Source organism: Rhinolophus sinicus, chromosome 16 (genome assembly GCF_057876585.1).
Source record: "Rhinolophus sinicus isolate RSI-liver-muscle chromosome 16, RSI-T2T, whole genome shotgun sequence".
NCBI classification, from domain to species: domain Eukaryota; kingdom Metazoa; phylum Chordata; class Mammalia; order Chiroptera; family Rhinolophidae; genus Rhinolophus; species Rhinolophus sinicus.
In genome coordinates this window covers 3,054,529-3,065,476 of record NC_142516.1, presented here as the reverse complement: position 1 = coordinate 3,065,476, position 10,948 = coordinate 3,054,529, and the positions used below count along the sequence as shown (strand labels likewise).

General features: G+C 60.3%; 1 protein-coding gene across 2 annotated transcripts in view; it reads left to right on the top strand.

The window, feature by feature from the left end:
* The first annotated feature begins 7,070 nt into the window (after positions 1-7,070).
* The window catches only part of ADAMTSL2 (ADAMTS like 2), a 36,604-nt gene continuing 32,726 nt past the window's right edge, over positions 7,071-10,948 (top strand). The window contains exons 1-4 of one of the 2 annotated variants that reach the window (XM_074331321.2): positions 7,071-7,366; positions 9,109-9,199; positions 9,761-9,903; positions 10,773-10,848. In XM_074331321.2, the coding sequence (XP_074187422.2) occupies positions 9,110-9,199; positions 9,761-9,903; positions 10,773-10,848 (309 nt within the window). In that variant the 5' untranslated portion in view covers positions 7,071-7,366; position 9,109. Of the gene's footprint in view, positions 7,367-9,108; positions 9,200-9,760; positions 9,904-10,772; positions 10,849-10,948 lie in introns of those variants that run through there. The other variant, XM_088793525.1, reaches the window with a different exon arrangement.

Genomic DNA, 10,948 nt, shown 5'->3' with positions numbered 1-10,948 from the left:
CTGGCTGCTCCGCCCTTCCTTCCATCTGGGAGCAACTTCACACCTTTCCAGAAATCCTATTTGTGTCTTAAGTTGGCTAGAGCCCATTTCTGCTATTTGCAATGAAAGATGCTGCTTGATACATCTGCTCATGTCATTTTTCTGCTTAAATACCTTCCAAGGCACCCACAGCCCTGGGGGTGAACTCCAAGCTTTCAAAGAGACTGCTGGGCCATCTGCGCCCAGCTCTGTTCCCCCCACCACTGCACACCCGTCTCCACACACTCTCAGACCCTGTCCCTCCTTCCCAGCCTCCCCACCCCCCTGAAAGAACATATTTCTTCCTCCTCTGCCTTCTGTGGGGAGGACTCCCCACCCCCCTTAGGCAATCGAAGGTGCCCCAACACGCTGCTCACTCGCATCCCACCACCGACCACTCTGTGTGGTGCTGTTGCTGTCGGGTTACTCAGCTTGTGATCCCACTGGGCTCGGCTGGCCGGCTCACTGCCCTGGCCCCCGGGGCCTGAGCCTGGCACATGGTAGGTGTTCAACAAACACTGTTGAATGAATGACTTTGTTAAAAGGATGAATGAAAGTCCAGGGAGGCGGGGCCCCTGCACATTTCAGTCTGGCTCTTAGGAGCCCAGATTCCTCTCCAAATGTGAAAACCAGATCCTGCTGTGTGTGCGGCTCTGGGTAAGAGGAAGGCGACCCCCTTCAGCCCATCACAGACACCCCGATCATCCCTGCCCACCTCCCTGCCCCTCAGCTCCTGCTCAGCCCCAGCCCCCAGCCCCCAGCCCCAGCTTCCAGCAGGAGGAGAAAACCTGTGGTGAGGAAATGCGATTAGATGTCAGGTGCTAGGAGAGAAGTCTCTGGAGCCATAAACCCTACTCAGCAGCAGGAAAACATTCCACAGTTGGTTTTGTGCATGAGTGTGTGTGTGCGTGAGCGTGTGTGTGCGTGTGTGTGTGCGTGTGTGTGTGTGTGTGTTTTGCAGCTGTAAACTCGAGGGCCAGGGCTGTAAGCTCGGGGAAGGGAAAAAGAGAAGGGGAGGTGGGGGAGGAAGGCAGGCGTGGTTGCCCATGTGTTTCAGTGATTAAGGAGGGAGGGGGCCGAGGAGGGGCTGCTGCTGGGCGGGGACACAGGTGGCTGGGCCTGGGAGAGCCCCAGGAGCCCCCGGCAGAAAGGCTGGCATGGAGCTGCTGTCCGAGGTGGGGAGCCTGAGTGCAGAATGGAGGTGGGGGGGACGGCCTGTGTGTGGCTCCCATCTGAGACCTGGCTGCTTGGAGACAGACCAGCTGGCTCGGGGGAAGGCGTCCAGCTCTGAACAGGACTGAAATGACCCTCGGTTCTCCCTGCAGCAGGGGAAGTGATTGGCCTGGGGCGCTGGGAGAGGGGGAGGCAGAGTGCAAGAGACAGGCCTGCTGCTTTGGGGTGCTGCTGCCGCTGGAGGCACAGGGTGGGGGGCCAGGACCAGGCTGGACTGGGAGCCGACTCAACCTGGGCAGGCTCTGAGCCAGCAGAGACGTGCGCTGGCATCCCCTGTCCTTCCCGCCCTCCTGTGGCCTGCGCCTGCCAGCCCGCCTTCCATATTCCCCACCCCCACCCCACCTCACCTGCTCCTACTTTGGCCAAAGCAGATCCCATAGGCTACATACCCGCCTTCTGCCAGGACTGCCTCACCGTGCTTGACTTCCTGCTCCTACTGCAGCCCTCAGCCTTTCCTGACCCCCAGTGGGATGCGTCTCTCCCTTCCCCTAACCTCTACCGCATTATGTGCGTCTTGAAAACCACTTACATACACAGACATTTATTCAGCACTGACCATGTGCTGGGCTCTGTGCCAAGCATTCTTCCTACTTTGTCCCATTGGTCCTTGTCAGGAGCCGGCGGCGGTGGGGAGATGCTTCTGCTCTCCCCATTTCACAGAAGAGGAGACTGAGGCCTAGAGAGGTGTGGAGACTGGCTCTAGGCACATGCTCTTAGCACAGCACCCACGCTGTCCGGTGTCTCAGCAAGGCAGTGGCGTCCCCTCCCGGCACCAGGGGGCCCGGGTAGTATCCCTTTTCTGCCCAGCAGATGGCGCTGGTCCCAATAGGACCCAGTAGGGGCCAGTCCTGGGTGGGGTGGGAGTGTGGGGAGTGTGGGGTGTGGGTAGTGGGAGCCCACCCGCCAGCGCCCCCTTCCCTCACCCTCCTCTGCCTGAGCAGGCTGGTTTATAGAGGTGCTGAAATGCCTGGAATGCCACCCTGCTCCCGCCTCTGGGACAGCTGTCTGTCTGCTCTGCCCAGCCCAGGATTGCTGGGCCAGCTGCTGCATTTGCATCCTCCAAGTTGTGAACACCCGACCCACAACTCTGGTCACCCCAGAGTACAGAGGCCCTTGTGGCTCTCCGAGTAGGGGATCCACTGAGGCCCCACTGCACCTGGTGGGAGGTGGGCTGGGCTTCGGTGCTCCCCAACTCCTTCCATGGGCCCCCCAGGCTGGACTGCCCTCCACAGCCTTCGCTCTGTGCATGCATCATGTGTGTCTGCAACTGGGCTTGTGACAGCAGCCCTGCGTTATTTCCAGCAGCGGGCTGAAAACTAGTGTCTCGAGCCATCCCCAGCTCCTAAACACCTGCTAGGTGAGCCAGGCGGAGGGCTCTGCCCCTTCTAGCTTTAGAGCCAGGCGTGCCCTTTGCCCCCGTGAGCCTCTGAGTCGTCATCTGGAAAGTGGAGCTCACACTGTCCCTGCCTTATAGGGTGGCTGTGAGTACGGATGTGTGTGTGACGCTCTGAGCTGGGCTGGCCCCCAGGAAGTGTTGTCTAGGTGTCTGAACAGCAAACCAGTTCAGAGCAAGCAGCAGGGGTTCCGGGGAGTTCTTATCCTCTGAAGGTCAGCCTCCCCATCCATCCACCCAGGAGCTTGGGGAAGGGCTGGGATTTGGACCCGGGCTTGCTTATGTCACACAGCCAAGCTACTACTACCTGCTCCCCCATTGTGGCCACTGGGTGCTGCCATTCATAAATCCACCTCCTTGGTGTGCCGAGGGGTGAGGCAGAGAGGGGACAGAGCTCCTTGGAGACAGGCCTGTGGCATATAGTTAGGCGGCCTTCGTAGGCCGAAGACTCCTCAGTGGCTTCTGCAGTTTTGCTGGAAAGACACCAACCTTTCTGCTGTCTACAGCCGGGCTGGCCCCGACCACCTGGGCAGGCGAAGAAATCCAGGACGCCGCACAGATGCAGCTCCGGCCAGCCCCACTGTCCCCTCGCCCGGTGGTGGTCTGTTCCTCTGTCTGGCCACGCAGCAAGCTCACTTCCCAGCCATGCCAAGGCTTCTCACAGTCCCCTCCTTGCTCCAGCTTTGGGGACAAAGGAGCCTCTTTTTTGTGGATTCTGAGAGCAAGAGTGGCCTAAACCCCCCTCTGAGTCCTCCCCACATGAACTTCAAGACTTAGCCTGGCAGAAATGCCAGGGCTCCTGGCTGAGAGCAGAGGAGGACAGTAAGAACTTCGTTTTGCGGTCCCACCTCCCACCTGCAGACCCCAGTGGTTCTTCCCAAATGTCCAGCTTCCAGGGCCCAGACTGGGCAGGGAACTTGTGGGGAGAGGTTGGCTGCTCCGGCTGTCCTCTGGGGCCTGGCCCTCTTCCGGGCCTGGCCGGCTACCTCTGAGACGGCCAGTTGGTGCTTTGGTGGCCCAGTCCCTATTGGGTGTGAGGGCTCTGCTGTCCCAGACCCTGGATGGCCGCAGAGAGGACAGGGAGGACGTTGAGGACAATGGTAGAGGTGGCTGCCTTCTAGGCCACGCTGACCGGCCTCTGGGCGCCAGGGGTGGGGTCCTTTTGAGCTTTGCTCTGGACACTTGGCTGTGCAGGGCAGGGCTGGCCATCCCGGGCCCTCTGCGCCCTCCCTCACCCCAGCTCTTCTCCTCCCCAGCCGGCTTCTGTCTTCCACCGTGTTTTCCCACGCCCCTCCTCTGCTTCCTGCAGACATGTGCCCAGTTTTCCCGTTTCCAAGCTCCTCCTCAGACATCCAGAAAGCTCTGGTGGAAAGACAATGTCCTTCTAAAAAACAGGTGTCCATAGCGCCCCTTCCCCAGCCAGGGCCCCACAGGGGACAATGTGTTGGGTGGAGGGGAGGGCCACCCCATGGCCGGCAGGGAGCTCTGCCTGGGGAGAGTAGAGGGGGCACGTCATCCTCACCCCCAAAGGAGCTGCCTGACAAATCCAGGCCTTTGTTTACTGGACACTTACTGTGCGCTAGGACCCTCGAGTTGCTGTGCACGCAGCGTGAACCAAGAGCAAGCAGCCACAGCTTGGGGAAGACGATTCCAGCTCAACCTGAGAAGCCAAAGCAAGATGCTGGGGCACCTGGGGCCTTCCTGGAGGAGGTACCTTGGAAGATCATCTGGGGGGGCCAAGCATGTGCAGATGAGGGTACAAAAGAAGGGCTCCAGAGAGGAGGAACAGGAGCTAAGATGGGGGCTTGAAGTCATTTATTTCAGTGACTCTGCGGGGAGCACTGTTTGAATTACAGGAGGGATGGGTCCAGGAGGCAGTGACCTGGAGGGCTGCTGGCTGACTTGTGGGGCTCAGGGCAAAAGGTGGGGTTTCTTGTTCACAGAGTAGGACACAGCTTCCTCCTTCCTGCACAGTGTCTCCTGACCGGTCAGCGTGTTCCTTCATTTGCTGTTAATGTCGTGTCCTTCGGGCATAGGGTACACCCAGGGTGAGTGCTCACCCTAGGACCCCACCCCAAGACTCAGATGGTCCCGGCCCTGCGGGGCAGAGAGCAGCCCTGTCACGCAGTGGCCAAGAACTTGAGGTGCAGGCTGGCGGACCATGCTTGAGCGGAGGCTTCCAGCCTGGAGCACGCTCTGTTGCTTCACTGCCCGATTGGACGATGCTTCCAGAACATGAATTCAAGAATAATGTTATTAAGGCTTTCAAAACGGTGACTGCAGAGCATGACTCCCAAATGAGGCCCATCTGAGCACGGGCTATTTTGCTGTTCTGGTCTCTGGTAGTATAGCCAGCCAGTGACACTGGGTTCCTGCCTTGTAAGCCTGGCTGGGCCCCTGTGAGGTGGTTCCCAAGGGCACCTAAGGCCTGCCGGGCCAGGAGGGCCACCCTGACCAGCTCTCTAAATGGCTGACAGCGGCTCCACACTTGGGCATGGCGAGGCACTTCCCACCTGTGCTTTATTTTTCATGTCCCCAAATACATAGGGTTTCAGGGTCCCCAGAAGCCTTCCCTGACTCCCAGTGTCTGCCCCCGAAACCCCCAGGCCACCAGTGGATCTAGTAGCCTTTAAAGCTCCCTGTAGGTCTGGAGTTTGGGGGCTCCCTGCTGGCACCCGGGGGGAACGTGGCAGGCTCCTGGAGGTAGAATGATACATTGGAAGCTCAGGGCCACACACCTGCAGGAGGTCACAAAGTGGGGGGAGGGGTGTAGCAGGCCTGTCTTCAAGACACTGTCTAGTTGGTGGTTGGCTATGGTGTCCCTCCCAAGGGAAGCCTTTAGTCACCCTGATGTTGGCTGGATGGGGAGCTTAGGATGGTGCTGGGGGTGTAGGGCCCTGGGCGTGGCTGGAAGGGAGAGAACGGGGCAGAGGCCTCCAGAGTGAGAAGGATGGATATTGTGACTGAGGGATGGCGAGCGTGTGAGTGTGTGTGCCAGGTGTCTGCACTGCAGCACGTCGACCCCAGGGGGCAGTGTATTCCTGGGTTCGAGTCTTGGTTCTACTGAATATCCCAGGGGCCCCACAGGAAAACAAGGTGATTAAGACCTGCCTCCCAGAGGGTTTCAGGGAGGATGAAAGTGATACGACAGCCTAAGACACCAGGCAGATGGGAGAGAAGGCAATTGATCAGTACGAGGGCCGGGGTCCCTGATGTGCCCCTTGCTAAATGTGTGACCTTGGGCATTGCTCAGTCTCGGAGCCTCAATTTCTCCGCCTGTAAAATGGGGATAACAAAGATGCTGAGCTCATAGCTCTTGGCACATATGAAGAAGTCAGTACAGGGCGGCAGGCATTGTTATTTGTACTATTATTACTGGTAGCGCTCCCTCCGACCATTCCTGCTGGCGGCCAGACTCAGGGCAGAACTTGCCCAGGGGTGGAGTCATTCCCAGGTGCCAAGGAGGCCACTGAAGGAATTCACCACAGTCCCTTCCGGCAGGGAGGATGGAGGGGAGGAGGAGCGTTTTCCAGGTGACCCTGTGGGCCTGTGACATCTACAGCACAGAGGGTGATGGATGAAATGTCTCAGATGACCTTATCAAGTGTTGCCCCGCTTCTACCCCCCACCATTTGGAGGTGCCTCTGTGTTTCAGGAGGATGGGCTCTGGGGACCCTGGTGTGCAGGGGGGTGGGGGGGTGTTCCCAGCTTTTCTTCAGGTGCAGACTGGCCGAGCCTGGGGTCTGCCTGGGTCCCCAGGGGCTGGAGCATTCGATGATGGCTTCGTCTCGGCTCCATGCTCTGACTCAGCAGAAACACAGGTCTGGAGCCCCGAGCCTGGTGTGCCAGGGGCTGCCCAGCTGGCCTGGGCCCAGCCAGGCCACATGCCTGGCCAAGCTGGTGCTGAACATCTGCACAGAGTTCCCTGTGCCCCCCAACCCCACCCCCCCCAACTGGCCCTGGCCATTCTGGCTGTCTGGTCAGCAGGTGGTGGGACTTTCTGTCCCTCCCCTGGAGCCCTTGACTGAGCACTCGCTGGGTCTCCCTCAGCCCTTCCACTTGCTTAGGCCTCTGCTTCTTGGGAGAACCTTTCAGAGCCTGGCTGGGGGAACCTCAGTTTTTCTATCCAAAAAATGGAGCTCTCACACTGGATGCCTCATGCATCCCAGACTCCCTCCTCGGGAGTGCCCGAGACTAGGCCCCTCTGGAGGCAGAAATTGTCAGTCCGAGGCCGGACCTCCCCTGTGACCCCAGGCTAGCGACCTCTCTGTCTGGACACCCCAACACGCGATCCGAGCTCTGGACCGGGGAAAGCGGCCTCCCTGCTCGCTGCTTCTGGGCCCAGGCAGCAGTCAGCAGGCAGCTGGGCCGGCCTGGCCGGGCTCCAGAGGCGCGGAGCGGGTTAAAGTGTGCGCCAGGCCGGCCGGCGCGGGCGGGGGACCAGCCTGGTGGGAAGTGTGAGTTCCTCCCTGTCTGCCTGACAGCTATAAAGGCGGCCGCGCCACACAGCCGCGGCTGGGCTGCACGCCGCCCTGGGAACCCCCTCTCGTGGGTGCTCTTTGAAGTGGAGGAGGGCGGCAGCAAGGGGAGGAGGAGAAAGGGGAGAGGCAGAGCCCGCAGCTCTCCGCACGCCCAGCCGCCCCCTGCACCAAGCACCTGGCACCGCCTGCCCACAGCCGCTCAGCCCTTTCTCCAGGAGGACAACCTGCTGACCCGGGCCAGGTAGGTCGTCTCCACTCCGTCCGCCCCTTCCCTCCGCAGCCCTCCCCTGGCACAGTATGCAGCCCAGAGTCCCGGAGCATCCCCCAGCCCCCTCGGAGCCGTTATGTAACAGGAGGAGGGCCCGTGGGGAGGGGTGCAGACCCTCAGCACCGTGAGGGTGGCCCCTCAGCTCCCAGCCACGGGTGCCTGAAGCTCTCCTTTGCAGAGCAAACCTCTCCCGCTGGCCAGTGGCTGTTTTTGGACCCCAGGGAGAGCTGGATCCCGCGTGAGCTGGGCCTGGCCTGTAGCCAGCGGTGTCTGGAGCCTTAATGAAAACCAAGTGTGGGGCCGGCTCAGCACCTGTCTTCAGCCCGCAGGCAGGAGCTGGGGCACCAATTAGCCAATGGAACTGTGGAGGGGGCTCTGTGTTGGCCTGAGGCTGGTGGGGGGGTGCAGATGGAGACCTGCGGGGGAGGGGCGGCTGCTGGGGTATGGAGGGGTGGGCAGGCAGCTGGTGAGGTGGGGGTCTCAGGGACTCTGGCTCCAAACTCTAGGGTGCACTGCTCACTTGACCAGGGCAGAGCCATTCTTGGGGTGCGAGGATGTTGTTGGCATAGGCCCCAAGACTGCAGGTGCTTGAGCTGCAAGGAAGTGAAGGTTCAGAGGAAGAGAGATGGACTTCAGCGCTCCCGGCAGGGGTTGGGGGCCTTTCACACCTTCTTTCCCAGGAATTAGCCCGTTGTAGGGGATGAGTCCCTGAGTTTGCTCTGGAGCCTGGGGTCTAGATGACCACATTGCTGTGTGGCTTAGGGGAAGTTGGCTTCCCTCTCTGGGTTCCCGGCTATAGGCTTGGAGGTTTCTGAAACCCCTTCTCCAACTTGCTGGCAAGTGATATTTAGGACCTGAGACAAACCCTGGACAGAGGCCACTACAGGACTCTGTTCCTCCCTTTGGGGGCAGGGGTCCCTGCCGAAGAAGCAGATGGGAAGGCTGAGGGCCAGCAGGCTGCCCTTGATTTGGCCCCTGGCAGGGAGGTTGAGGAGCATTTTGGGCTAGGGTGCTGACTTGTTGAGGAGATAGCCCTGTGGCCCTGGGCCACCCACACTCCACACACCAGGGTCACAGATGCCTAGGCTCTGCCCAGCCTGAGGTCCCCAAGGGCCCCAGGCCCAGCCTCCCCAGGGGCAGGGGCAAGCTGTGGCCAGGGAAGGGAAGGGCCTGGTAGAGCCTGGGACATTCATGGACCCACCCCTCCAGCCGCCCCACACGGCCAGTGGGGAAGGTCATTCTCCCATGCAGCCAGCAAGCACTGAGCACGTGAAAATCCCAAGGTGCTCTTGCTTGGGCTGGGTCTACAGTCCAAGGCAATGGAGCAAGTCCAGGTCCTCAGGTCCTTCATCCAATGATGCAGCCTGGGCCCACAGCTCCCTCGGCTGCCCCTGGTTTTCTCCACGGGCGTTCTCCAGGGAGCTTGGGTATTCAGAGGCAATGCACAGCACCTGTCCCTGAGTGCCCTCAGATTGGGGTAGTGCAGGCATAGCACGCACACCACCACTATTGTGTCTCAAGCCCATGGCAGGCATCGCTAATCACTCACTGAGCCCTCCCAACAAGGCCACTGGGCAGCCACTACCAACTGATCCCAGATAACCTCATGGCCCTGGTCCTGGGTGGGCCCTGAGGGCTTTTCCCCAAAGCAGACCCTGGTTACCTGACAAAGAAGCTGGGCCTGGCCTGGGAGTGACAGTGGCCTTGCTTCCTAGGATGGACTGCAGACGGCAGCCTTCATGCTGGGCCTGGTCCCTGCTGGCTATGGCACTTATGGCTGGGGGTGTGGCGTCCACCGGGGCCACGGTGAGTGGGGAGCGTGGTTTCTGATCCAGATGGGCTGATGTTGGAGGGGCTGTGTGGCAGCTGTGGGGAACATACATATGGGTTCTGGAGAGCTTTCCCAAAGCCCCCCTCAGTTGCCAGGAACATGTGTTACAAGCTTGTCAGACCAGCCCCCGAGCCGCGGCCTCTGGTCACTCTGGAGCCCTGACCATTTGGCAGGACGGGGCCTGAGAGGCTGACTGTCTCCCTTCAGAGTGAAGTCCTGGGGTGAGACACATAGGGCTTATGTCCTGCAGAACCCATGCCAGGTCCTGGGCTGCTCAGGAAAAAGGAATCAGGACGGTTAGGTGTGTCCTCAGGACCTTGCCAAACTCTCAGGATGGTCCAGATCTCGAGATCTGGGGGGACCTGAGGCCCATACTCCCTGGGAATCCCCTCCGACACACCCCTATCCCCCGCCCCAAAATCTGAGCCCAGGCTGCCAAGTGACCCAGCCGGTGGCCATCCTGTCCAGGGCCCGGGGAAGGCGGCCGTCCTGCCTGGTGCTCCAGCCTTCTAACATCAGTGGGGCCTCTCACCCAGGATAACAGCCCTACATCCAACAGCCTGGAAGGGGGTGTGGACGCCACTGCCTACTGGTGGGGGGAGTGGACCAAGTGGACGGCCTGCTCGCGCAGCTGTGGAGCCGGGGTGACATCCCAGGAGCGGCACTGCCTGCAGCAGAGGTGCGGGGTTGAGCACAGGGCCCTGAGGGGCTGGCCGGAGGGGGGGGGGCAGCCTGGACAGGACAGGGAGGCCCAGGAGGTGGGCAGCCGAGCCTTCAGCCAGGGGCAGCGGGTGATGGGTGGGCATCTCAGGCTGGGGTGGGGGGGAGTCTTCAGCACAGGCCAGGTGAGCAACTGTCAGGGACGTGGGTCCTGATAGGTTCCAGGCAACACGCGTCCTGGGGTTTATCCTGCACCAGGGCACTGGGGACAGGCCTTTCCTGTGAAACCAGGATCCATTTCTAAGGCTCTATCAGTGAGGGGTGAGGCCTAACCTGGCCCCCTCTCTTGAAGACCTGAATTGAATAAATACGGGGGAAAGCCTATGGTGTAGTAGCTGCTATCAGATAGACCTGGGTTCAAATCTTGCCTCTTGCTAGCTGTGTGACCTTGGGCAAGTCACTTAACCTCTCTGAGCATCCGTTTCCTTATCTGTGGGGTGGAGATCATGCTTGAGCCCACCTGACATTTCTGAGAGTACTGAGACAATGTGTGTATACACGTTAGCACAGGGCTGGTACATGGTAAATGTTATTATTAATTCTGTGTACTAAGACCCTGCGCTATGTGGTGGGATATAGAGGTGAATCAGACACCGTCCTTCCCCCGGGAAGGCACTGAGAAACACTCTCAAATTGCTTGAACCCTTGTGAGATGAGAAGGGCTCTGGAGAATGTGGGTTGAGTGGGGAGGAAGGACCCCACAGTCAGAGGAATTGGGGGAGGCTTGGGAGTCTACCCCAAAGGCCCTCCCAGAGCAGGAGCGGGGTCGGGGCCTACAGCTGGTGGCTCCGGGCACTAGCTCAGAGCCTATGTTTTCCCTTCTTCCAGGAGGACGTCTGTCACGGGCACCGGGAACAGGACCTGCACAGGCATGTCCAAGCGGTACCAGCTGTGTAGAGTGCAGGTGAGGCCCTGCCCAGCTGCGACCACGACCCTGCCCTTCCCGCCCCTACCCCCACCCCAGGCAGGTCTCAGGGTGTCTTCTTGGTGGCCTCTGGGCCCTC